Here is a 26,378-nt window from a genome sequence, read left to right on the forward strand (position 1 = left end):
CATATATGTACCAAATAATAAATGTAAAAAAAACTATGATAATAAAAATAACGATATAAGTTTCCTGTATTAAAAATTATTTTAATACTCTTCTTCTGAAGTAACGGCATGATTTTATTATAAATGGTTGACGACAAAGGATCTTACATTTCCAGACTTTATTCTGAAAAACTATCACCGTTTCCCAAATTAAAAAAAAAAAATGTTGTGTGCACCACATTTTCCTAGTACTATCCAACCACAGAGTGTATGGAATTCGCAAACGTCCACTTAAGACAAGTCTATCTGAATGAGGGGGGGAAATAAAAATTTGATGCACATATTTCGCTCATTTGAATGAGACTGAACGAGACTCTGCTTAATTTAGAGGCTAACATACATCTGCAAAAGCTGACATCCCTAAAAACTAATAGATTTGTCCATTTCGGCCTGTAAACCGAATGTTTGCCTTTCCATACAATCCATGGTCAGACAGCAAATCTATTGCATATTCGATGCATTTTAATGACTCGAATTGATAAATGCAATCATGTACGCACAACTAGCAATATTCACGGAACTCATTCTACAACATGATTCGACTTACCCAAAATGAATATAACAAATTTTTAGGATAACATTCTGCAGAGCTGAAACGAATTCCGCGCCCTCAGCACGAGATTTTTTGGAAAAAAAGCGTTCGGCATTTGTATCAGCTTTGTTATTTGCTTCCTTAATGACGTTTTATTCCTTTTGCATCACTGAAGGCGGAAAATTCTATACTGTACCATTCTAAACTTTTCTTTGTTAGAATGTACGAATAACCACTTTGTATTTTCCATTCCAAATGTGAAAGTAAATTTAATATAATGGTACCTAAGCATAGTGCTTTATCTAAAGCTAGCAGAGAGGGGGGGGGGGGAGAAGAGAAAATTTCTTACAATTAAAAAAAGATTTTGTTTTGTGACATTTTATGTTAAATAACAAACTTAAAAGTTTCTACTTTTCTTTCCTACATGAAAAGTTAAAATTAAAACTTTTTATGTAGGAAAGAATGTATAAGAAATAGTTTACAACAGTTTAAGGGCTAAAATAATAAAGTAGGTTTATCAATAAGTTGTACAGGGCCATTCCATTTGGTGGACCGAGACATTTTTCAGTATACAGTATCAATACAAATAAAACAAGCTAGAAATTTTATTTTTGATAGCAACAGTTCCGTAATTCCCGTAGAACACGGCTTCCCAAACTGTGGCCTACGTACCCCTTTGGAATTGACCTTGTCTTATTTAATCCACTTCATTTTATTTTAAATGTGCCTACTGCATCTCTTGATCAAGCTTTAATTTACTTATATTTTTACGTTCAAACATTTAGAACTTCTGGTACGAGTATTCATCATAATACTTTGAATCTCTTTACATTAAACTCTGTCTATTTTTTTTCTTTCTATTTCAAATATATTTCAGCGACCCATGCATTTTTTTTCCATTTCGCAATAATTTTCAGGACAATATTTTTCATCAAGAAAATGACATGTGGGAAAGTTTCGGCAGCCCCTATATGAAGCCATCATATTTATTTTTTTTAACTGAAGAACCATGAAGCATGGTCTTGTACAACTAGGGCCACTGAAAGACAAGGCATGCACCATGTTAGTTTTGTAGTCGGTCCTCTTTCCCATTATGCTAATTTTACTCTATGCACAATACTTTAATTTGAGCCGGGTCCATAGTTTCCGATTAGGCAGACATACTCACTCCATGGCCTAGTGAAGAGTGTACTGAATACTCTTTTTTTTTTTTGCTTTAGAAATGTTTGAAGCTTACATTTCCGCGGCCCTTACTCAGATAATCTTAAAAAAAAAAAGAAAAACATGGATGTTCGTAAATTGTATTTTAGGATTACATTTTCGATTCAAATTTTACAGAAAATATACTTTTTTGACACTATTAGTACTTCAACTGTTCATTTATAATTACTATTTTAATTTTTTTTAAACAACAAAGAGTTTGCCTTTTTCTGTTTGTTACATTGCTGAAATGAAATTGGCAGTCCTACTGCAATTCACTAATGCGAAAAACAAATTTTGAATTAAGATGACAATATCCTATTTAACTCTGGCATGTATTACTTTCCCCTTCATTGATTCAGACAGAATGTTTTGTTCAACTATAGTGAGTGTTATTTTAGGTTACAAAAACATTTAAATAATTGATGGATGTTCAATTTTAAAGAAAAGTTTTTTAAAAATAATTTTATTAGGCATGTGAAAAAAAAGTATTTTTACAACAGTATCCATTTGATGAGAGTATTACTACAATATTTAACATTTTAAAACTTAACTGATGCAACAATATCACAGAACATAAACACATAAATTAAAAAATGATTACAAAATGTATGACAGTCAATCATAAAGAAATTAATTCAAGCAGTCTTATTTTCCTTTGAAATGACAATCTTAATAACAATTCAGACACTAATTAATCAAATGTTGAAAGGTGGAAATGTTTTATTACTCAGAAGTGCTGTTATCAAAACATTAAGAACAGTATCTGCAAAAATGAGTTTTTGAGATATTGGAAGAAATGCATTTTTCATACCTCACTAACAATAGTGAAACGTTGGAATTTGAGGTTTTTTGGGTGCTTTATTTTCAGAGGAAGCCAAAGGAGCAAGCTTGTACATTGTACAATAAAACCTTAGTACAAAAGTTAAATGAAAAATTTGCAGATACTGCCCTTAACCTGCTCTGGCAGTGCAGGGCTCCCAATGGATTTTTAGTTTTTTTCCCAGAGAGAAAAAGGACGTTTATTTTAACTTATTGTAGAGGCGTGAAAAACTTTGATATTTACTTTTAAAAAAGAATGGTTATCAAAAGTTACAGGGAAAATACAGTATGAAACTGAAATTTTAAAAGAAAAAGGGACCAATTGGGAGGCACCCAGGAAGTAATAAAATAAATGAATTGATAGAACATAAATTATGGTATTTGAAATCAACCTTACTATTTTCAAATCTCATACTGCCATTTGAAAGAAAAAGGTGGCAATAAGTTGTAGTTCTGCAACACAGTACCCAATTGCAAATCACCCTACTACGAAATTAAACCACTCAAATATATTCAACATAGGAATTAACAACATTGTGAAGTTATACATGCATGTCAACTGTATTTCACCAGGCATTTAAACTGACATTCAACAGGTACTGAAGGGGTAAAAAAAAATCTTGAATTTTTTAACTGATCAGAAACTAAGTTCGTTGTCAGAGGTGGGTATCTGGGCATTGAATGAGGGCTGTTTCAATATTATATGGGAGAAATTGTGGGCTGGTTTGAAGGGACATGAGGGGGTTTGTGGTATCTGTATCACAGTTTAATGCAATTGCAAGTGTTTGATTTGGGGTGAGACAAGGTGTTTTTTATATTTTCATTTAATATAACATAAAATTTAATGTTTTTCATCTTTGGATAAATCCTTTTAGTCTTCTTAAAAGCCAAATGTGACACTTGTTCAGAAGGAAGAGTCCCGTAAAAATTAAAAAAAGTAATTTTATTTCTTGACTGTACAGATTTGGTCAATTTAAAAGCATTATATATGAACCTCTTTGATAATACAGCAAAACTAATGTTAAATGGAACAATGTAATTCTCTGACAAAAATAGAGAAACTTTCAAAACAAAAACATATGTTACACTTCATTCAGATTTTTACAATAAAATTAAAAATAAATGCTTTTTACAATACTTTAAAGCATAGCTTCTTTAACAAGTGTAAAGTTACAATGAACTTTTATCACTGCTTCCTAAATGTTTTCCTCTGCAAATTTGGTAAGCATTTTCATGGTTGTTCTATCCAATTTCCCTTCTATGTCAAAACTGGACATAAATTTTAGAGATAGAAGATGTATTCTTTGGTCTAGGTCTTCTGGTCTCAGCGGTACGCTACCTTGCCGCTGAAGAAATTTGATTTTCAGGAAGTTCTTTATCCTTGAATAATCTTTATTTTCCTCTGAAAATATAAACAGATCAATATATTAATTTTTAAAAACATATATATACATATATATTCAGTTGTAAATACATATGCTTCAAAATAGTTACATTTAAAATAAATAGTTGCAGACCTTGACACACACATACAAAGTAAAAGCCAGATCCTCATACTTTTAAGTTTTTGTAGGGAATCTTCATGTCAGACTCAGGACATGAAAAAAATTCTGCATAGGTACACATTTTACTCACGAAAACTAGCAACGATACAATTACAGGATTTGTAGTCTTTAGAAGAAAATGTCCCAAGGTGTCTAGAAGAAAATCGAAGGAGACCAAAATAATTAAGTAGTACTTACGGTAAAACAAGAAAGATAGTATGTTTTACTGTAAAATGAGAAAAATATAAAATTTTTAAAAATAGAAAAAAAATTCGTAAATTATAATGCTTTACATATACAGTGGAACCTACTTAACTCAACACCCCAAGGAAACACGAAAACTGATTACTTCCTCTAAAAAATGACATGCATAAGCACAAATTATTGGATGGGCCTGAGCCCCCCCCCCCCCAAGTCGCATAGAGTCGGTGCTAGCGGTCGTATGAGCATTACTTCCCCATATCTCGTGGTACAATGCTGCAAGAAGCAAGATCATACATAGGTAGGCTTGTCGATTTTTGAAATGTTCAACCAGAATTGCCCCCCCCCCCCCCCCTATCACGGGTATTCAAAAAGGGTGCATACTTCTGCCTGGTTTTTAGCCCAATGCTATGAATTAATGGTTACTAATTATGAACCGAAACCAGGGGTAATAATAAATGATACAAGCCGATAACTTTAAACATTTTATTTCTCACATGTTAACATTCATAAGTTACTTAAGAAGAAACTCTTAGCACGAGGAATAAAAATTTGAACAACATTTACATGCATTTTTTGTTGGCTAAGAATTTGTTTTAGAAAGCCATTTTTGGTTTTAATATTGTTGAAAAATTTCCATGAGCAAATCTAATATGAATTTTCGATTTTAATGCTACAAATGACAAAGTAATGACACTAACAACCATTCACAGTTTATTATTTTTAGACATTTTTGATCATCCGTAAGCAAATTTATTTTTTACCGGGGGACATAAAGTAAATCAGCTCGGACAGAGATTTCGTCTGAAAACCAGCATGTCTGGTAAGATTGGCAATATAAATTTGTACTCGAAATATTGTATGCAGATTTCATTTACTACTAACATAGAAATAGGGCAATAATACAAAAATATGTAGGAAAACAAAATTGCTTTTTCTACAACAAGAGACACTTTGATGAAAGATAAGTGTCGAAAGGTTTTCTGAAAATGTCTGAAAGGTTTGGTTATAAAGAGAAGCAGATCTCAAGAGCTTTAATTTTGCAATCTCCACATTCAAAAAAGTAGATTTTCTAGAATCAACAAATGAATATTGGAAAAAAAAAAAAAAACCTTTTATGAGTGCTTTTAACTTTTTTTGGGAGGAAATCAAAATATCCAAGTTCAATGGCATCGCCAGACAGGAGTTTTTAAAGTCAACCCCCCCCCCCTCCCATCTGGTTTCAACATTTATTTGCAATATTAATATGGTGTTTTACAATATTAGGGCGGTTAGGACAAAAATACCACCCAGAAATTATTTCAGGTTGTAGTATTAAGTTCTAAAATATTAGAGGTTCGCAAATCATTTATAAGTATGCAAATCAATTATTTGTATGCATGTATTAGTTGTTCAGCCAATAAGGCATTTCAACTGTCCTTGAGTAAATTTAAAAATTAGTAAATTAGAAAAGTTTATGAAAGTCCACAATACAGTCCAGTCTCCACACCTCAAAATATACAAAAGCTGCTTAAGAAGTGATAAATACTCTGAATGCACAATTGAACCTATTCAGTTTTCACTGAATAACATGTAATCTTTACTAATAATAAAGCTGAAAGTCTTCCTGTCTGGATGTCTGTGACTCGCATAGCGCCTAGACCGTTCGGCCGATTTTCATGAAATTTGGCACAAAGTTAGTTTGTAGCATGGGGGTGTGCACCTTGAAGCGATTTTTCGAAAATTCAATGTCGTTCTTTTTCTATTCCAATTTTAAAAACAAAATTATCATAAGATGGACGTGTAAATTACGAAATTATCAAAAAGTGGAACTGTAATATGGGCACAAGCCCATTGGCGAGATACGAAATTATCACAACGTGGAACCGTAACATGGGTACAAGCCAATTGGAGAGAAAATTCACCATACATTATTTGTAAATATACAGGCGAACCAAAAGATCTTTTAATTTTTCCATTATGGGCAAAGCCGTGCGGGTACCACTAGTAGTCAATAAATGTGCAAGTTCAGATTCATAGAACCATATTCAGGGCTCTCAGTAGACTTTTGCAAAATTTTAGGAACTCTTCGGCAAAATTTCAAGAAAATTTTAGGGGTAGTTAAAAATTTATTTCATTACAAACAGGTACCCTGACTATAGTTAATTATATAACTGACTAACGAAACTGAAAATACACTTTATTCCTTATAGTACTTTCACAAAGAAAGAGTTGAAATAAAAGAGAAATAATAATTTTTTAAACTAATTTACATTAAGTACCCAGAAAGCACTTGAATTTGTAGTTATCTTTTTAAAATTCGCTCTTTTCACTTTCAAAGATGTGAAATTCCAAGTTTTTGCAATTGACCAGCTCCTACAGATATTAAATTCTGTTCAAAAGTCATTGCCATAATGTCTTGCTTACAGCAGCTTTCTAGTTTTTTCGTACCTTTTTTTAGTCAACATAGAGCTAAACTTTCATTTTTTAAAACTGGTTAATATTTTTGTTATTTCAACAAATACGCAAATCTAGATCCCCCTCCCCCAGGTGATTCCTTTTAAAGTTTATTCTTTGTCATTTTTCTTTTCAACTATTAATACAGTTGGTGGGGAACCTTTGGAGTACGAAGTTGACACGTGCAGCCTGTTATGAAGCGACAATTTTTATAGTTTGCATATTTCTTCTTTTCCATAGTTTCAAATGTTATTTAGAAAATTAAAAATAAAATAAATTATACATATACTCTGGCCAGTGAGATTCATCTTTAAAAACTGTAGTTCTAAGGTTAAAAGAAAAGTTTGAACCTATTGAAGTAATATACTTTTTGTGTGATGTATCAGGGTGGCGACAGGAACGGTGAAAAAAGTTCCCCGATTTTTCCCTGATTTCACTGATCAAGTTCATCAAATTTCCCTGATTTATGTTACCAATGATAATGGTTTCCTTTTCTTTGCTCTACTTGAAATCCATTGTAGGTTTGTATAAAATGCAGTATTTTAAACGTTTTAAGTTGTGTAAAGTTGTTGAATTAAAAATATATTTCAAAAAGATGCTACTTTTTATTAAAATGGTAAAAAAAAAAACATATCAAGTCAACTTTTTGGAAAAAAACCTCTACAAAACAGTATATTAAATTTTTCTACATGGAAAGATTATAGAAAATTAAAAAAAAAAAAAAAAAAACTGTACTTCCAGTAACAGCTTAGCATAAGAATTTTAAGAAACTATTAAAATCACTCTTAAAAATATATGTGTATTTATGATGGAACTAAAAAGTAATTGAAATTATTTTGAACTAAATTTTCAAACAGTATAATAATTGTTGCAAGAATAACAAGTAATAGTGAAAGAATATAAGTAATGTAGTTATTCTTATATAACTGACATATTTATTTAAAGCAGATGAAACCTTTTGACATCCATTCTTAGGGAGCTTTTCTCGAATCAAGAACACAGGTTTTAATAAATGAATACAGCATTTTAACAATAAAAAAAAAAAAAAGATATTTACTTAAGTACACAAGTTAACTCTATTTCAAATGATTTCAGTATGAATCAAAAAAATCTTAGATTGCTTTTGTAACAAACAGCTTTGAAATGCAAGAAAAAAAAAAAAAAAAGCAATTGGTTAATTTCAAAATATATAAAAGAAGAATACAACTTGGTTTTCAAATAAAAGAATCATTTAAGTCTGAAGAAAAGAAAAACTTTATGAACTGCGGCGACAGCAACTAGTATAATGGCAAAAAACTAAGTTTTTTTCATTTAAAGTTATATTTTAGCAATTAAATTAAAAGCGCGAAGAAGTAATAACTTTTAAGCTTTTATCAGTATTAATTCAAAAAATATAGATTTCTTCTTAAAATTGTGATTACAGTACGCTAATTACTTCAAGACAATGGAATAAAGCCAAAGAAGCGAAGGCATTAATGATGGCTTCCTCTTTGCTTGTAGGGTTGTTTATTTTATGTAGCATTGAAAGCGTGAAAGGAAACTTCAAGCTAGGTAAAATAAACAATTTTACAAACACAGAAGCAATCTTAGGAAGTTCATCCTGTGGTTAATAAGTAAGATTCAATACTTTGACGTTGAGGAAAAAAGATGCAAATATGCGGCAGTCTATAAATCGCACCTCTTTAATTTTACTTTTTTTTGAATAGATAATTGGCGGAAAAATGCGTAGGGAATTAGGGTACTTAATTTTGAAAAGCAAAAAAAATAAAATTTTTTTTTCTTCTTCATAAAATCAATTTTCCCTGATTTTTTGTTATTTTTTCGAAGTTCCCTGATATATCCCTGACTTTTCCCTGATTAATAAAGTTCCTTGACTTCTCCCTGATCTGTTGCCACCCTGTGTATGATAATCCTTCACTGCATTTAGCTGTCAACAATACCGTGACAAATAGATGATGCAAAAGCAACTTTGATTTTCCAATGCCAGTAAACTTGGGGAAAATCTTAATTGTAAAATGATTTTTTTATTTTATTCAGTAATGTCACATCTTTATAAATTCTACTAACTGATCATAATGAATATGCTTAAAAATTTTTCTTTAAAAAAACTGAAAATTGTTAGCTAATATTTTTTTTTTTACTTCCTCAATTCTCAAAAAGTTTCCTATGCATGAAGTTTGTCAGACTCACAACAACTATCTGATTTGAAATGGATATTGCAATAAAAATATCTATTATTTATTATCAAAGCCCACATACTTGCTTTTCAACTCTGCCCCACCCCCCTAAGAAAATTGTGATTTTTTTAAGGGTCCCCTCTCGCCTACAGAAATCTTGCATACGATTGAACGTGAAAAGTTTCTATCCCCTCTTGCCTAGAGAAATCTCGCATACGATTCATTCATAGTGACAGCTGTATGCCAGGTTTCTTTAGGCGAGATGGGGTGTGAACCTTTTTAAGTAGTATAAACATTTTTGAGCATTGAATAAAGAGGAAGCTGCAATTTTATGCATACCAGCTAAAAAATATCAAGAAATAATATGTGATAAGTTAATGCATTTTTAAAGCAGAAAAAGTATGCAAATAGCAATAAAAAAAGTGTTCAGCAGAAATTTTTAAGAACTGTTGGAACAATTAATATCATAGTTGAAATAGCAAACTAAATTTTGAATGGGCAACGAAAGTAAAGAAAAGTAATCCTTGACTTGAGCTACTCACAACATTTGCCTAAGTTTACTAGACCTCAGATTATCTGGATTTTTGACTCTCCGGATTGTCTTTGGTACCAGCTAATTTGGATACACGATGTTGTGCAATAATTTAAATACATAGTGAGAAAGAGGAAAACTAACTGAAATTTTGAAACATTGAAAGGTAGAACTGAAACATTGTAAGGTAGGAAACATTAAAAAGTAGTATGAAGTTTTTATGTACACCTTTAAGAATACTTCCACAGCATTTTCTCTCAGAAAAAACATGAAAATTAAAAACTAACCTGTTCGTAACGGAGGTGATGCAGAGGAATTGGAATTTTCTTCGCATTCAATATGATTAACAGCAAGTGCTGTAATTCTTTGAATAGGTTTATGCCATAATGGTGAAATCTGTATTTGAGCTTTTTTTGGTTCAACACATGATGGTACACTTTTCTCTTTATTGGCAATAACACTTCTAGAGGCACTTCCCGTTACAGAAATAGTGTAGTTTTCAAATTTATTGTTACTTGTCCTAGCAGCAGGAACTTTAAAAAGTTTTGCCTTGTCTAAGCTTTCTTTAGCTCTTTTCATAACAGGAGAAGGAGCAATTCTTTTAAGTCTTGTGGGAGAATTAGGACGCGAATTAATAAACTTAATGCCAGTGTTATGTCTTACTATTTTCCTTTTTGGTTTCGGAAGGCTAGTACTTGCAGAACTGTCATTACTCAAACAGGAACTAAAAACTCTATCAGAAAAGTTATTATTAGAGCTTTGGCAATCACTTGTTTGTTTTACAGGTGAACATTTAGCTAATTGTTCACATCTTTCACATGTAGAATTAGTATTTTCAGCTCTATGCACAAATTCAGAATTAAAGGCAGTATGTTCTATGTGATTAGCAGCAGAGTTTAGTTTGTCTTTTTTAGGCACTTGCAAAACATTATTAGGACTAAAAATTGTATTTTGGCTTTCCACATGGGAAGTATTTTGAACTGGTTTAAGCTTACTCAATGATTGTTGTGGGGGTGTAATCTTAACAAAAGCACTTTTATGTAATATTTCTTCCTTTCGAGGACTACATTCTATGGTCTTTGTAAATTCTCCCCGATGCAAAACATTTTCGCTGAAACTTGGTGAAATCAAAGGTGAAGACAATCTTCGAAACTTTTCACTAGAACTTGAATCAGTGGAACTTCTAGGTGTCATTTCCTTGCCAAAAGAGATGCCCTTCTGTCCCTGAATATGAAAAGTTTCTGCCTCTACCTTTCTAGGTGAAATTGCCCCATATTTCTATAAAAGATACACAATTTAATAAATAAGACATTTTTTTTTTTACGAACAATTTGTATGAAAAATAACTATAGTTGGGGCTTTATAGACACAATTTGATAAATAAGACAATTTTTTTTTTTTACGAACAATTTGTATGAAAAATAACTATAGTTGGGGCAAACTTAAACTGGCAGCATTGTGAATGCTACACAGATCCTAATCACAGCATTAGGGCACTGCCAGGTTAGGTTTGATCCAACTGTATATAAAAATTGCATTAGTATACAGTTCTAAATAAATTTATTTGAAATGACAAATAAAATTTCTGAGTCAAGTTTCTTTGAAATGGAATAACTATTTGGCTTATGAAGGTTATATCGACATAATTTTAAATAAAGCACTTGTGGGTAAATAATAGAAAGTAGATATACAAATTTAATAATTTTGATATTGAAAGTGCCAATTAAAAAACTAAAAAGAAAAGAAAGTATTTCTAAACACATTAAAGTAAAATCTAACATACAGTAATAGAATTATGTTTGAAATATTTGTATCTTTTCACAATAAAAATAAATCAAAAGAAAGATTTTGTTATTTTTGAGTTTTGCTGAGTATCAACACAATTAAAACTGTAACGTAATCATGTGAAATCTAAACCAGATAATTCTAAGATAGAAATATATATAAAACCTGTAATCAAAAAATTTATACATAAATTTCTAATGTTGGCAAAGTTTTACTGCAAAATGTAGTGTCCACCCTTTGTCCAAAAAGGGACAGGGTGGCTTTTAAAAAAGGGCACCTTTTCTTAAATCTTAAGGAGCTTTTTTGCTACAACTGAGTACATCAGGTAAAATAAATGACAACATGGATGAAAAGAAATTGTATCAAAACGAAAAATATCTAAATACCAGTGTCAATGATTAAATGATGACTTACAACACCAGTGTCAATGACTTTCTTAATGACTAAAATTCTACAAAGAAGTCCCACATGGTTGGGCACAAACTTCAACAAAAATGGATGTCCTGTATTTAGGGTTGGCAGGTTTTTGCCATGGATGAAAAAAACCGTCCAGGCAAAACTACCTTTTTTGCCACAGTCGTAAAAAAATTATTTATTTTCTTTTACAAAGTTTAACTTTGGCAATAATAATACATTGCTTTTGCATTTTTCTTATTTTTTTTAACAATTATTACTTAGAATCAACATCATTGAAACAGTAATTTAAAAGCAAGTACAATTCAATTTGTATTGATTTAATAAAATGCTTTTTTAATTGATACTATTAAATATAAATCATGAGAAAGAAGGAGAATAACTTTGGCTATAAAGTTGAAAATACTGAAGGACAGCTGTAACTAATAAACAATTTAACCTTATATTTCAGTCTATTTTAACTAAAGTAAAACTAACTTTACCATGCTTACAGAACAATAGAAAATTCAAGAGATTGGGAGATTGAAAAATAAGTGTTTATTTCATGGATCCCTCTTTACTATATAAATTTATTTGCAAAACAGATTAGGTTTTTATCAGACATGTGATTTTCAGTATTTTTAATGAATTCAATAATTTTTGAAAGATTAAAATACTGTGTGCAGAGAAAAAAAAAAGAAGAAAGGTGCCAACCCCCTCCCGCCACCTTCTTTTTATGAATTCAACATGTCTGTTAATTTCATGCATCCATTCAAAATAATTAAATCTACAGACACAAAAATCCATAAATTAACTTGTAAGTGTAGTAAAAAAACTGACAGTGATGCGTTTGTTCGTGCAATCATGCAATTTCAGTATTTTGCATCCTATTGGGGTCACATGTTTCATATATTTTAATTGACTATCTTCAAACACATTTTAAAGTTTTAATTACCAAATTCATATTAATGAAATTTCTAGTTAATATTCTGATTTGAAGTCTAATTTGTATTACATACAAACTAATACTGTTTATAGTACATTTCTTGAAGTCTAGCAAGTTTTCCTAGTTTTTGCCAAGGTTTTTCCAGTTATTGCCACTGTCCTGGCAAATATAAAAATTTGCCGGCAAAATGTCCAACCGTATCTGTATCCAACAGTACCAGTATTGACCTGGTAGACATTGACAGCCCGGAGGAGAAACAGTAACAGATACATCGACAGGTTTGGATAGTATAGATGGACTAACGTTACAGCTTGTAGACTTATTTACCTGATTTCTTAAACCACAAATTTTTCAAATTAATTTCTAAATACATAAATTTAAGAATTTAATTTTGGCTCTTACTATCTAATTAAAATCAACTAAAATTAAAGTTGACTAACAACTTTTAACAAACGGAAGATAAGCACCCTACAAATTTTATTACACATCATAAACCAATAAAAATATTTTTACTACAAATTTCATGTTAAGATTGTCTGCAAGTAAATAGATACTCACCAAACTCCAAAAATTATAAAAAGTTTTTGGATGGATCAACAACATGTTCCTCGAAGTAATTTCTTCAACTTTCAAATTAGGGTCTAACATCTTTAGGGCAACTGAAGTTAGTTCCATTGCCGAGACCATCCGATTAGGAACTTCTCTCAAACAGTTTACTTCAGAATCCTTATCACTTTGTTCCTGTAAATATAGCAGGGTATGCCAATATATATATCATGTTACTTATTGTGATATAAATACAATATTTATTCCGACCTTTACAGCTGGCCTTACAAAAAAAGAAAACAAGTTATCAACCTCAACCTACTTTTATTCTTTTTTATATAACGTATGTTTTTCAAACTTCAGAAACAATGGTTAATAAATTTTATAAGCACAAAAAATTTAACTTACATTCATCATGCTGAAGTAAATGTTATTAGAATTAACAGCAAATTCTTAGGTCAATTTTCCAAAACAACCTTTTCACTTTTTATTTTTATAATTAACAAAACAGATCAGAGTTTATTCTCTCAAAATTAAATTCTTTAGAAAATTCAAAAAATGTTACTACCATTTTGTTTATTAATAATCCCAGTAGCAAATTTGTTAGCAGTCTGAAACATATATTACAAGACTTAAAAACTGAATAGACGAATAGATATAGATGAATATATATTAGAATGTTACGAGTCTACCATAGCAAAGGTAACCGGAATTGCTTTTCTCAAAACGGGGCGCTTTAGAATTTTAGGCAACAGTATGCTTTTTACTATATTAAAAAATAATTAATTAAAAACGGTTTAAGCTTATTACAAAGAACATAAATGAATACAGTCAACTCCGGCTACAACGCGATTCGACTAACGCGAAATGGCTATAACGTGAATTTTTTTTACAAGTAACGAATTTTAGAGCTAACGCGAATTTTTTGTCCACAATACGAATTTTTTTGGAAGAAACTACTTTGGAAGAAACTCGACTTTGTTACTGGCTACTAAATACTGATTTCATGAGTGTCGTTACATCCCTTTAAGAATCACTGACTGAAAGTTCCCACACCAAATTAGTCTACGCATTGCGTTGTTAGTGCATCAAATAACCACTCAGCATCTTTCAATTATTTATTTTTTCATTCTAAATATAAAAGTTGATGAAATATAATGGCACCATAGTGGCACCTTCATCTAAAGTTTGTGAAGATGGGAAGAAAAAGAAAGTTTTTGATTAAAAAAAACAAGGACAGGTAGCATGACAATAAATATGACTGAATCTTCCATACGTACAATTAAAAGTCAGAACAAAAAGATATCCGTAAGTTCAGAACTTAGTTTCAATATTAAAGCTTGCAGCACAGTCTATGAGTGTAAATATTATGAAAATGGAAGCTGCTCTTGTATTGTAGATTAAAGAGATCAGGAAGAGGGGCTGTTGCCATAAATTGAAATGTTATAAAACAAAAGGCAAAGCAACCGCATTTAAAAATGTATTAAATAAGAATAACGATATGCTCCGTTACTCTTATTTCGATTACGAAATAAGAGTAACGGAGCATAACTCATCATTATCTTCATTTTTTAACTCATAAATATTGTTACTGTATCTACCGTACAATACTATTATAGTGCAGCATTCTATTATCACTACATACTGTATGTACCATGTTGTTTTGTTTTATGTTTTTCCTTCCCATCGATCATTCATTTTGTTCATCTTAAAGTATTTCATGTTGAATAAAATAGTTTTTTTTTTATTTCTTAAATACAATAAAAGTTCAGTTCCTTAAGTAAGAAACTGTAGTGTATAGTTGAGGAATGCTTTAAAGCTTGTTTGAGGGGTGTTTATAAGTGTCTAAAAGAATTTTGTATGCTTTTAAAAAAATTGTATGCATGTATTTTTTCCACAACGCGAAATTTCGACGTACGCAAGGAGTCTTGAAATGCATCTATTCGCGTAAGTCGGGACTCGGCTGTAAATTAAAAAGAAGAATGGTACCTGGGATTTCAACATACACACATACAATAATACGCTTAGTCAATCAAAAATTACTATCAATAATTAAACCTAATCTGAGAACTTTGACACTTGGTGTTTTCTATTCCCGTCTCTCAGACCAGAGTTATCAGATGAAAAGTTTAAAAACTACAAAAATGAGCCGAAAATCTGACGTGTGAAAATTGCTGTTTGGCTGGTAAGCAATCGGTACTGTGCATAGAATTTGGATATTCAACCGATTGCATAAAGCGAAAGTTACAGGTTAAACTTGCGTGAATAGCCGTTTGTTTCAAAGCTTCAATTATATAACCACACTTGAAAATTTATAACACATTCCTTATTTTTTTTACCCACAATTTTGACATAAGGGCGACAAAATAATTACTACTTTGATGTTCTTTTAATTTGCCAAGGGAGCTTTATGTCTAATTGGCTAATATTTGCCAAATATGGTAACTATTTTCTTCACATTGATCTACTAATTGTTTGGTTATGCTAACTTTGCTCGATTGGTAACTAATTTTTTCGCTTATGTGATTAACTTGATCGTCGCTGTATATTTTATCACCTGTGCTCAAGTTTCCTACATTTTTCTTACTTTTTTTTCCAAATTGCTAGAGCTGTTAGCTTGCTATATTTCAGAAAACGGGACATTTCGGCATCAACGCAATGTGCGGGGACAATTTTACAGACTGCCTGATAATGGGATTCAAAATGGGATGTATTGGTAATCTTAACCATAGCCTGGGAGAGGGAATGGAAAAAATGAACAGTCGTTTGTAAATCATATCTTGAAGAAAAAAATAAATATATGAAATTACTTCATTAAATCCCTCTTGTACTTTCGTCCATGTGACGAAGTTAAGTTGTCCATCGAAGTATTTTAAGTTACTGTCATAGAGGAAGATTATGTAGTGTTGAACTAAAAAAAAGGGGTTTTGAAGGAGTTGAAACCAAAATGAAGGAGTTTGAAGGGCCCTTCAAAAAAATTTCCTAAATGAAGGAGTATTGGAGGAGTTTTGAAGGAGCGTACGAACGCTGTAGTAATTTTGAACATTGAAGGTAAAGGGGGAAAATTGGAAGTAGGGAGGTGAAAGCATAACAAAAACTACCGGATTTCCAGTGAATAACCAAAACACAATCACTCCTGTTACAAACCATAATTATTTCAGCAGCTATAAAGAAAATGACATACTTATAAATTCAACTTTATAAAATTGTATAGTTCAACTTTGTCTTTAAAATACAAACTTTTAAATTAAAATGTTAGGTGCTCAACTGTTTTAATTTAAATTTTTTTCAAAAAATCTGTAATAACCAAGAATTAGCTAATGATAAATTAAAAAAGTATGTATGTAATTAAACAAAACAAAAGTAATTAATTTTTTAGTTATTAAAAAACAATAATATAAAACAAGCTAATCTAATGTAGCACGTGTCAAAATAATTTCTAATTGCCAAAAATATTAAAATATTTACAAGATGCAAAAGGGCTGAAACCTCAAACAAGGGAAGCAAATTTTTGCGAATTAAGTTCAATGTTGGCATGTTCCCCCCCCCAAAAAATAAATTAATTTATTTTATACTAAAATTAGACATAAAATATGCTAATTTAAGGTCGCATATTTGAAAATAACATCTGATTAGCCAAAATATTTAAATATTTGCAAGATGCAAAAAGATTGAAATTTCAAACACGAGAAACAATTTTTTGCAAAGTCTGAGTAAGTTCAACATTGGCTTTTTTCCCCATGAAATAAATTTATTATTTTTTTACTAAAATTAAACATAAAATATGCCAATCTGAGGTAGCATATGCGAAAATAACATTTGATTAGCCAAAATATTTAAATATTTGCAGGATACAAAAAGATTGAAATTTCAAAAACCAGAGAAATTTTCCGCGAAATCCGAGTAAGTTCAATGTTGTCATGGTTTCCAAAATTATTCCTTTTTTAGACATCGAAATTAAACAAAAAATAAACTGATCTGAGGTACCATAGGTCAAAATAGCTTCCGATTGTAAAAATCTTCAAAATATTTACAAGATGCAAAAGGATTGAAATCCCAAACACGAAAGCGATTTTTCGCGACGTTGCAAATCGAACGCATGTTCAGAAAATTGCATTAGTGAAATACTTTTTAAAAAGTTTTAAGCACAATCCGATGATTTTTGAAAGAATTTAAGCACTAAGAAACTTTTTCAAGGTTTTAAAACTTTTTCAAGCACTTGAAATGAACTTTTTTTTTCAAGCACTTTTCAAGGTTTTTCAAGGGCGTACGAACCCTGGAATATAACTTATAATATAAATGTAATATAATTATTGTACCAATCGTCAAGTTGTAAAATGCATAACAATAAAAGGCAGTGTATTACAAGTTGATTACAATCAAATCTCAATAAAAAGTCACCCACATATCAAGCAACTTTTCCTAAGTAATGGAATTGAATAGGAATTGTATGTTATGGATTATTGGATATATGGTCAAGTAAATCTTAAATACTGGACCTGCTTATAAGGGCACCTTTGTCAGACTTCAGTGCTAAAAGGAGTAATTTTAAGAATTTTTCTTGGTATATATGATGCTTTATCAACAAATAGTCACTCTAATGTAATATCAAGCTCTACTAAAGTAATATCAAGTAAATGAGATGAAGTAGAAAGTAGTTTTTTTTTCCATTTAAAGTCCTAAACAAACTACTAAGTGTGATAATTCAAGATAGGAAGAGAGCACTTACCTTTATTACTATTTGCACTTGAAACCATTCTTCAAATACTGTTTGCTTTGGTTTCTCTCTCAATAAAGGGAATAAGTTCTGGAAATAAAACTCAATAGCAAATTTTATTTCATACCGAGTCCAAAAAGACGGAATGGTCAAAGTCCAAGGTGGTTGTTGAGGCTGCAAAAAAGTTATAAAAGTTAAGTTTTAATCTCATAATTTTGAATTAAAATTTCAAGGCCCTTGGAATCTAGGTTACAAGGGCAAGCTTAACACAGAATTCATAGTCAAACTGCCAAGCAAATAAACAAAAATCCAGGAGTTTTCCAGGTAGATCAACACAAAATTCCAGTTTAAGAAAAGCATGCACTGTAACACTTCATGCAAACAGTTATTGTAATTTCACCCTAACATTACACACAATTTATTAAGATATATCATTTAACTGACAGCAGGAGTACGTCCAGACTTTTGCGACAGGATCCTGTTTCTTGTGAAATATTTACTCATATTTTTTTGAAAATGAGATCAGCCTTTTCTTAGGTTCATTCAATTAGGGTCCTATTTTCATGAATTTGTAAAGTTGTGAAAATGTAAAATTTCAGGTCTGAACTTTCCTGTATACCTAGAAAGACTGAAGGGGCCAGTGCGGTCCCTACCCATTTTTGGGGTGAATTCATTTAAAAATTCTTCCTGAGTGAGTCCACATGCCCGCTGCACGTTCTTGTATGACTAAATAAAATCTTAGTATATTATTATTTTCACCTCTTCTGACTTTACTTGCCAAAAGGTAGAACTAGTTGATCATTCCAAAAGCAATGGCTGCGATTTGACTGGTAAGTAATGGGTATTGTGTGTATAGCATTTGGATATCCAACCGGCTGCATGAACCGAAAGTTGCAGGTTAAACTTGAGTGAATAGCATTTGTTTCATGCTACAACAATTAGGTTAAAGGAAAAAAATCTTTTTTAATTGTAAAATAGCTTAATTGCAACTGTGGTCCCTCCCGTTTTACTATGAGGCAAATCATTAAATGATTAAACAATCATTCAAATAGTGACATAATATAAAGAGTTAGAAAGTTCCATTAAGCTCCGTTAGATATTATTCGAGTTACTGAACAACGAACTATGCAAGGGACCACACAGGCCCCTCCATCCTTCTAGTGTTAATGATAAAATAGGCATATTTTGATTTCAAAATTAAAAATAACAAAACTTGTGAGCAGGCTTCAAACTAGGGAAAAAAGTTCTGTGGGAATTCTCACTCTGACCGAAACATAAAAGTGAGCATATTATCGAAAGAGAACATTCCATTTGCTTTCTAGAATAATGCATCTTATTTTAAAACAATTAGTTAAAGTATCTTATCAAACTAAAAATCCTTCTATGTCAGGATTTATATACATTTCTTTTTCTTTTTTGGAGTAAAAGTAAAACCATGTTGATCAGTACTCAATGATTAAGTATAAATTATCTAAATATACTCGATGGCACTATTTTTTCTTTTGTAATTAACTTTTTCCTTAAACAAATATAAATATTTATTGTTCATAAATAAGCAAATGTTTACCTGAAACGACCAAATTCATTTAAATTTCTCATAGCCTGTGAAGTTGAATCTGCAGGGCCGGATTAAAGGAAGGGCAGGCAGGGCTACTGCCTCGGGGTCTCCACAACAAAGGGGCCCCCACAATAAAATGTTTACAAAATATCCTAACTTTCACGGGTTGAAAATATCAGATATATACATATATATCAAAATATTCGGATATATATCAAAGGGAAATACACCCCCAGCTCAGTCATTTCCAGCCGAGGACTGCAGTTTCGTGCTTATTAGCACTCATCAGCCCGGTATAGGAAAGTGACTGAGATGGAGATGGAAAAACCTCTTAAGGAAGCCAAGAGTGCAAAACAAACTGGTAGATAATATAGAATTAGCAGACCAGACGAGTGACTGATTTCACATATTTCTGCTTTAGCCCTGGCTAATGGGCGGTAATTTACTGAATATATCAAAGTATCGGATATTTTTAAAAATATGATGATCTTTTCGAACCCTGATTAGAGGCCTCCACTCCTTCGTTGCCCCGGGGCCTCCACACTTCCAAATACGGCTTTGTGAATCTGGACCATGTCCTGGAAGTTATATCTCAGTTCAGGATGATTTAACAAACGTACAGTGAAAAAGTGTTAGAAAAACCAATACAGCTCACACATTTAAGCATCAATTGATAGGATTTTCTCCAATTTTGGACCGATTTTTAAACTCAGAAATGAACTCTGGATACATAAAGCTTCAAAACTGGTATTTTGTTATTGCATGCTTGAGGGAAAAAAAAAATTTAGAATGGGACTAAATATAATATGTAAATGCTCACTAAATATGTCTGTTTTATTTACTTATCATACTGACTGTTATTTATACTAATAGCCCTTTCATTCAACAGACAAGCAACTTGTTGAATAAAAAAAGTTTGGAATTTTTTATAGCACATCTCTGTGCATATATATTTGGGATTTTTTGTAGCAGATCATGCTGTTTAAAAATCTAAAACAGCAAAAAAAAAAAACTTCTTTTAGTGTATGAAATCAAAATTAATAAAGTTAAAGATCACTTGCTAAGGTAATTTTGTTGCTAATCTTATAGTTTTAGACAAGTTTTGGATATTTAGATTTTTGTATTAGTTGGTTTGGTTTTTTTTTGGTGCAAGAGCCTTAATAGGCCATACTGCTCCATGTCAATTAGTAGTTAGCACACACTGCAATAGCCAGAATCTTTCAAAATGATTTAAATATTTACAAGATGTAAAAGGATTGAAAATTCTAACATTGCATGGAATATTTGGTAAAGTACTTCCTTAATGTTGGCAAATTTCCAAATATATTTTTACTAAATGAGTTATTAATTGTGCAAATTCATTCAAGTGAAAGTTTTATGTTAGTCAGTTCCCTCAATCTACATTATTTTGTGCTGATTTTGCCACGTAAAAAAGCACCTTTCAGAAAAGAATAGAATTTTTAGAGCACACAAATAAAATGAGATTGAAAAATAAGAAATAACAATGTCAAATTGCACACCACACGTTTCTTAGGGTGGGCCAAAAAGCAACTTTTTAAAATTTCGATGATGGGTAGTGCGGAAAAGGTGCCATTGGTGGAGCAAAGTGCACATAAAAAATTTGAATTTTTTTGCTCAATTTCTTGATCTGCCTCAATTGGGTTGAAGTTTTTACCAAATGCTGTTTTTCCTGTTTTTAGCCAAAATTAGTAAAAATAGTATGTTTCTGTTTACGATGATCAGTTGAGCTAAACTTCCATAAAAACTTTAAGGTGCGTGGTATAGTTCTTTCCTTTGCCATAAATGCATACAAGTTTTGGCAATTTTCTGTCAAAAAGGAAAAATTTTGTTTTCTAAATATTTATCTGAAGTCACATGTGATGCATTTTTAGATGCATGGTGTATTAATTAACTACTTATTACGCAAAAAACTTAAAAAAACATGCTGTTTGAAAATTTTGTGCAGCTGCATTCAAAATTAAGGTTTAACAGCACAGAACTAAAGATGGTGCAGACCTAGAGAACATTTCTGCCTATACTTTCAATAGAGAGTTTTTATCTACACTGTTTTAGGTAATAAAAGCTCTATTCAAGTTGAAGTTCTGCATTTTAGCACTTTTACTTCAGTTATACCTGAATTTTATTTTTGGAACCTTAAACCTTAAACATTCGAATTTCTTGATCTTTTTTTCTTCCTTTCACACAATTACTATCTATTTATTCAATTAATATTCGTCACAGTTTTGATATCTTGGTTTTTGTCAGTTTCCATTGCTGTGGTAGCGTATCCTTGTCGATTCTTTAGGCGAATCATATGGGCAAATCGATTCATATTACAACTAGTGCAAAACATCGTGAGGCATCTTCAGGTTTTGAGGTACTAAAGTGCAAGCAAAGAGTTCAGCCATCTAGACTACGTAAAAGGCCCTGGTTGGCAGTCTTGAAACTCTGGAGAGCAGTCAAGTTGAAACAGTTGCAAAATTATCAATTACGAGTTTTTGGTCCATGATCAAATTTTCAGTATTTTCCTTTTCTTTTGCCAATGTAGAAATACATGACAGAGGTAACCCAGAATGATAGCACAAGTAGGCTTTCGCATGCCATCAGCTTGGGTTTGATTGGGCCAGAAAGTCCTCAGATTCAGTACATTCTCCATCTTATTTATTAAGTGTCAGACTGGGAGTTTGCTCGTATCAAAAAAGTACATCAAATGTTGTAGTGCTTTATTTCCTTCTTTAGTTAAGAGATAGTAACTTTGTTCTTATTTAAAAAGATTTTCCAAAAATTAAGAATAAATTCTGGGTTACTCCCGTTGGTTTTGAACGCAAATTAAACAGAGAGCTGCACTAAGTTTTAGAATAGCATATTTTAAATTCAAAAAGTTATACGCAATGAGTAGTTAATTTTTGACACACCAGGCATCTAAAAATGCATCAAATATGATAAAACTTTCTGATTATAGCAGAAAAATATGGCAAAAACAAAATGTTTACTATTTGGTAAAATTTTTTGAAAATGTTAAAAAAACTGAAAACTGCCAAAACTTCTCATTTGTGCCAAAGAAAAGAACTATACTAGGGGGCGGATATCAATGTCGATGTTTTGGAAACATCAATGTTTTTGTTAAAACATCCATGTTTTACTTTTGATGTTTTTGGATCATCGATGTTTTGGTTTCGATGTTGATGTTTTTGCTTTTTGATTGAAAATTATCATAAAATTTGCTCCAATTTTCTTGCTAGGTAATTAAGTTTACTTATGGAGTTGCCAAAAAAAAAAAAAAAAAAAAAAAAAAAAAATCATTATTTTGCACCCATTTTATAAGATCATTTTTTTTTTAATGAAGAGGATGATTTTTGGGAAGATCACTACAAAATAGTAGATTAACTAGAGAGTGAGGAAGAGGTCAAAGCTATTGGAAGAACCTGACACTAGTAGTCTAGTGACAGAACTTGCAGTCTATTTCAAGGTTCCAGTTCTTAAACTAAAGGAAAATCCTATATGTTACTACGGTGAAAATTATGACTAAAAATTTAGAGCTGGGAAAAGTTGCTTTAAAGTACAGTGAAACCCTGCGTAAGTTGACCACTTGCGGTGCAGTACTTTGGTGGTCAACTTATAAAGGGTGGTACTGATTTTTTTTTTTTTTTTTTACAAATTCACACTTACTCTTTCTGTTCAACTCACTTTCATTGTTTAACATTACTTTGAAACAATAGTTAAAAATGCTATTCAAATATTTTTGTTTTTTACTAAATTAGACACTATAGTTTTTAAAATTCTATATGTGTCAGCTAATTTTTTCTTGCTTTCCCCTTTTTCAATTAATTTTAATATTTCATACTTTTTATCAACCTCAAGTTCAACTAACTTTCTTTTTGAAGCCATTTTATGTAAAACTTATAACACAAAGAGCAACAAGCTGGAATCTCCTAGTTCATGAAGGCTGTTGAAAATGAAAATGTTCTATCTCTTAATCCCTTGCACCAGAAATAAATAACTTGACTCTTAAGCACGATTCCAGTGCTGCCACAAAATATTGCAAGTGGAAGAAAAGACTTAGTACTTTTTTACTGACGACTGTTTTCATTGAACAGAGTACAAAAGAATATCTTTAAAAAGAACAAAAGAAAAACAGCTTTAAACACTATGTCATGCTTGAAAACGTTCGACCGGGAAATGCGGAGCAAGATAACTTTTTTGCGGAGCTGCGGAGTTAAGCTATTTTAGCGGAGCAGTTAGCAATCCTGCATGAAAGCATTAAAATTATTCAGGGAAAGCTTTAAAAATAATAAAAATAAAACAAAATAAAATAATTTTCTTGATTAGGTTTTAAAAAATAAACCAAGTGGTCAACTTACAAAGGTTTTTTTACAATACTCCAAACCAAATTTGGTGTACATTGGTGGTCAAGATAGACAGGTGGTCAAGTTACAGAGGTTTTCCTTCATTACATAAGATAGGACTAATTCCGTTCCCGATAAAAGCGGTCAACATAGGCAGGTAGTCAACTTACAAGGGTGGTCAACTTTACAGGTTTTACTGTATTTGATAGTGATGGCAACTTCTGTTCCATCGGAAAGAGATGGTTCTCCGACTGGTGGGATAGTCTGCGAAAAAAGAAATGTGCTTCTGGGGGGACAAAGTAAACAAACTTCTTTTCTCCAAACTGTCAACACCAATTACTAATCGACTTCCCCCAACAAGTCGTCCTTCTATTACTTACAATTAGTGTTTAATTATTAACTAACAGTACAACACATATTTCTTGCTCTTAAAAATATATGCTAGAACTAATTTTGTATTTTTAAAATAATTAGCACAACTTTTTCTCATTCGACTGACAGTAAGTGCTATGATAAATTTTTCCTTAGATTCTTTTTTGATGTAAATTTACTTTTAGTTTCATTAAGTTTGAAAATATTTCCTTATTACTATAACTAGTTTGTATTAATCGGTGCTTGTTTTATATTATCAATTTTTGTTCTACTATAATACCAAGATGTTGAGAAATTATTCTTATTAAATTATATTCATGATTTGAGGATCAGTATTTTCAATATATTTGTCGGGTACGTATTCTTTTGTATTGCTTACATTAGTGTAGTATATTCAAAAATGTATGTGATACATTGATAAAAAGATCGATGTTTTAAAACATCGATGTTTGGAAAAATCAACGTTTTTTGGTCGATGTATCAATACCATTGATGTTTTAATTTCTAACATCGATATTTTGCATTCAATGTCGCACCTCTAAGCTATACCATACACCACAGAATTTTTATGGGAGTTTAGTGCCACCAGTGGCAACATTTTCGCCCAACTCATCATTTAAAATAGAAATGTACTACTTCCCCTAATTTTGGCTAAAAACAAGAACAAAAAACAGCATTTGGTTAAAACTTTAACCCAATTGCGGCAGATCAAGAAATTGCGCAAAAAAAAAAAAAATCAAATTTTTTATGAGCACTTTGCTTCACCAATAGCACCTTCTTCACACTTCCCATCACTGAAATAAAAAAAAAGTTGGTCTTCGGCCCACCCTAATGTCTGGGCGTTACAAGGAATGCCTTTTGCAATGCGAAAGAAATGAGCTTATATATGAAAAGACATATGGTCAATGTTATTTCTTATTTTACTTTTTGTGCACAAAGGAATGTTGTCAAACTTGGTACAAAATTAAAGAGGTGAATTGATAAAGAAAGATCTGAAGCAGTTGATGAAGAAGATACTGTTGAAAATGCTAAATGAGACATACAAGTTAAAAAAATAAAAAGAGGTTAAAAAAGGTGGGGGGGGGGGGGAGATGATTTACAGATAACTAGAATTTCATTGTAGCAACAATGAAGCAAAAATTAAAAATAGAAGCACACTCACTTTTTCAATGGAATACACTTTTTTTATTTGCCCTAAATGAAAGAAATTTTTTGCCTTCTCCATCTTTTTCTTCTGTGCTAGCTTAATAAGGAATCCTCTTAAGATATCACAATCAACATTCAGCATTCCTTTACAATGTTCAGAACCATATTCATACAAATGTAGTGCTTTATCTTCTTCATCAGTATTCAGCATATTTGTTAGATATTCATTGAAAAGGTCATCCAACTCTAATAAAAGCATATTTAAAGGTAATTATCTGTTTGTCAGACAAATATTCAATTCATTTCAACCAAAAATTGAAAAGTAATTTATAGTAGAAATATAACAGGGAAAGTGAGTAGTGATTTGACAGAATATTGAATTTTCAATAGCTGCAAATAATAAATTTTAATCAATAGCATTAAAAATCAGCACATAGTTCTTTTAATTAAAATTAATCAGTTTATTGTAATTAATTTTTTAATCAACAAATTTCATACCAACTAACTATTGAAAGGATGAAAAATTTCTCACATTCCTTAACATCCTATGTCACTCAAATGAGCAGTTTTTTCTGCATCAGATAGAGCTTACTCCAATTTTCTCCATTAATTAGAACAGCAGTTATAAGGGTTTCTAATGTACCGTATTTTCGGGATTAAGCGCCGCGGCGCATACAAGAAAAAAAGTTTCAAAAATGTGGATGCGGCGCATATAATGGGAGCGGCGGGTATAGTGTTTTTTTTTTTTTTCCCCGATCAAGTTTTAAAAAAAATCCGAGTTTGCAAAAAAGTTGAACATTTTACCAATAGATGGCGCCACACTTTTCCCTTTCGTTTTGCGAAATGAGCGACAAGCAAAGCAAAGAGGGGTAGCCATGAGGGGAGGTGAGTCAGCGATTGCTGGTGTTGCACCATAGAGAGAAACGCTAAACCACGTGAGCGCTGAATGACGTGAGCGGCGAGGAAGCCTCATCGAAGCGAAGGGGGACGGAGGGTCAAGGAAAGGAGCTTGTTAGCAAGACTAGCAGGGGAGGGGGGTGGAACTTCCAGTTTTCTAAAGGGGAATCACCCCTTTCAACAAAGTGG

The 26,378-nt window shown here is 31.4% G+C and overlaps 1 protein-coding gene across 1 annotated transcript in view; it reads right to left on the reverse strand.

The window, feature by feature from the left end:
- Nucleotides 1-3,310: 3,310 nt before the first annotated feature.
- LOC129229336 (uncharacterized) overlaps nucleotides 3,311-26,378 on the reverse strand; it is a 34,809-nt gene continuing 11,741 nt past the window's right edge. The window contains exons 5-9 of the mRNA XM_054863629.1: nucleotides 25,309-25,538; nucleotides 17,883-18,044; nucleotides 13,166-13,348; nucleotides 9,771-10,761; nucleotides 3,311-3,995 (exon numbers count right to left, since the gene is read on the reverse strand). Coding sequence (XP_054719604.1) covers nucleotides 3,790-3,995; nucleotides 9,771-10,761; nucleotides 13,166-13,348; nucleotides 17,883-18,044; nucleotides 25,309-25,538 — 1,772 coding nt within the window. The 3' untranslated portion in view covers nucleotides 3,311-3,789. The remainder of the gene's footprint in view (nucleotides 3,996-9,770; nucleotides 10,762-13,165; nucleotides 13,349-17,882; nucleotides 18,045-25,308; nucleotides 25,539-26,378) is intronic.

Source organism: Uloborus diversus, chromosome 9, assembly GCF_026930045.1.
Source record: "Uloborus diversus isolate 005 chromosome 9, Udiv.v.3.1, whole genome shotgun sequence".
Lineage (NCBI taxonomy): Eukaryota > Metazoa > Arthropoda > Arachnida > Araneae > Uloboridae > Uloborus > Uloborus diversus.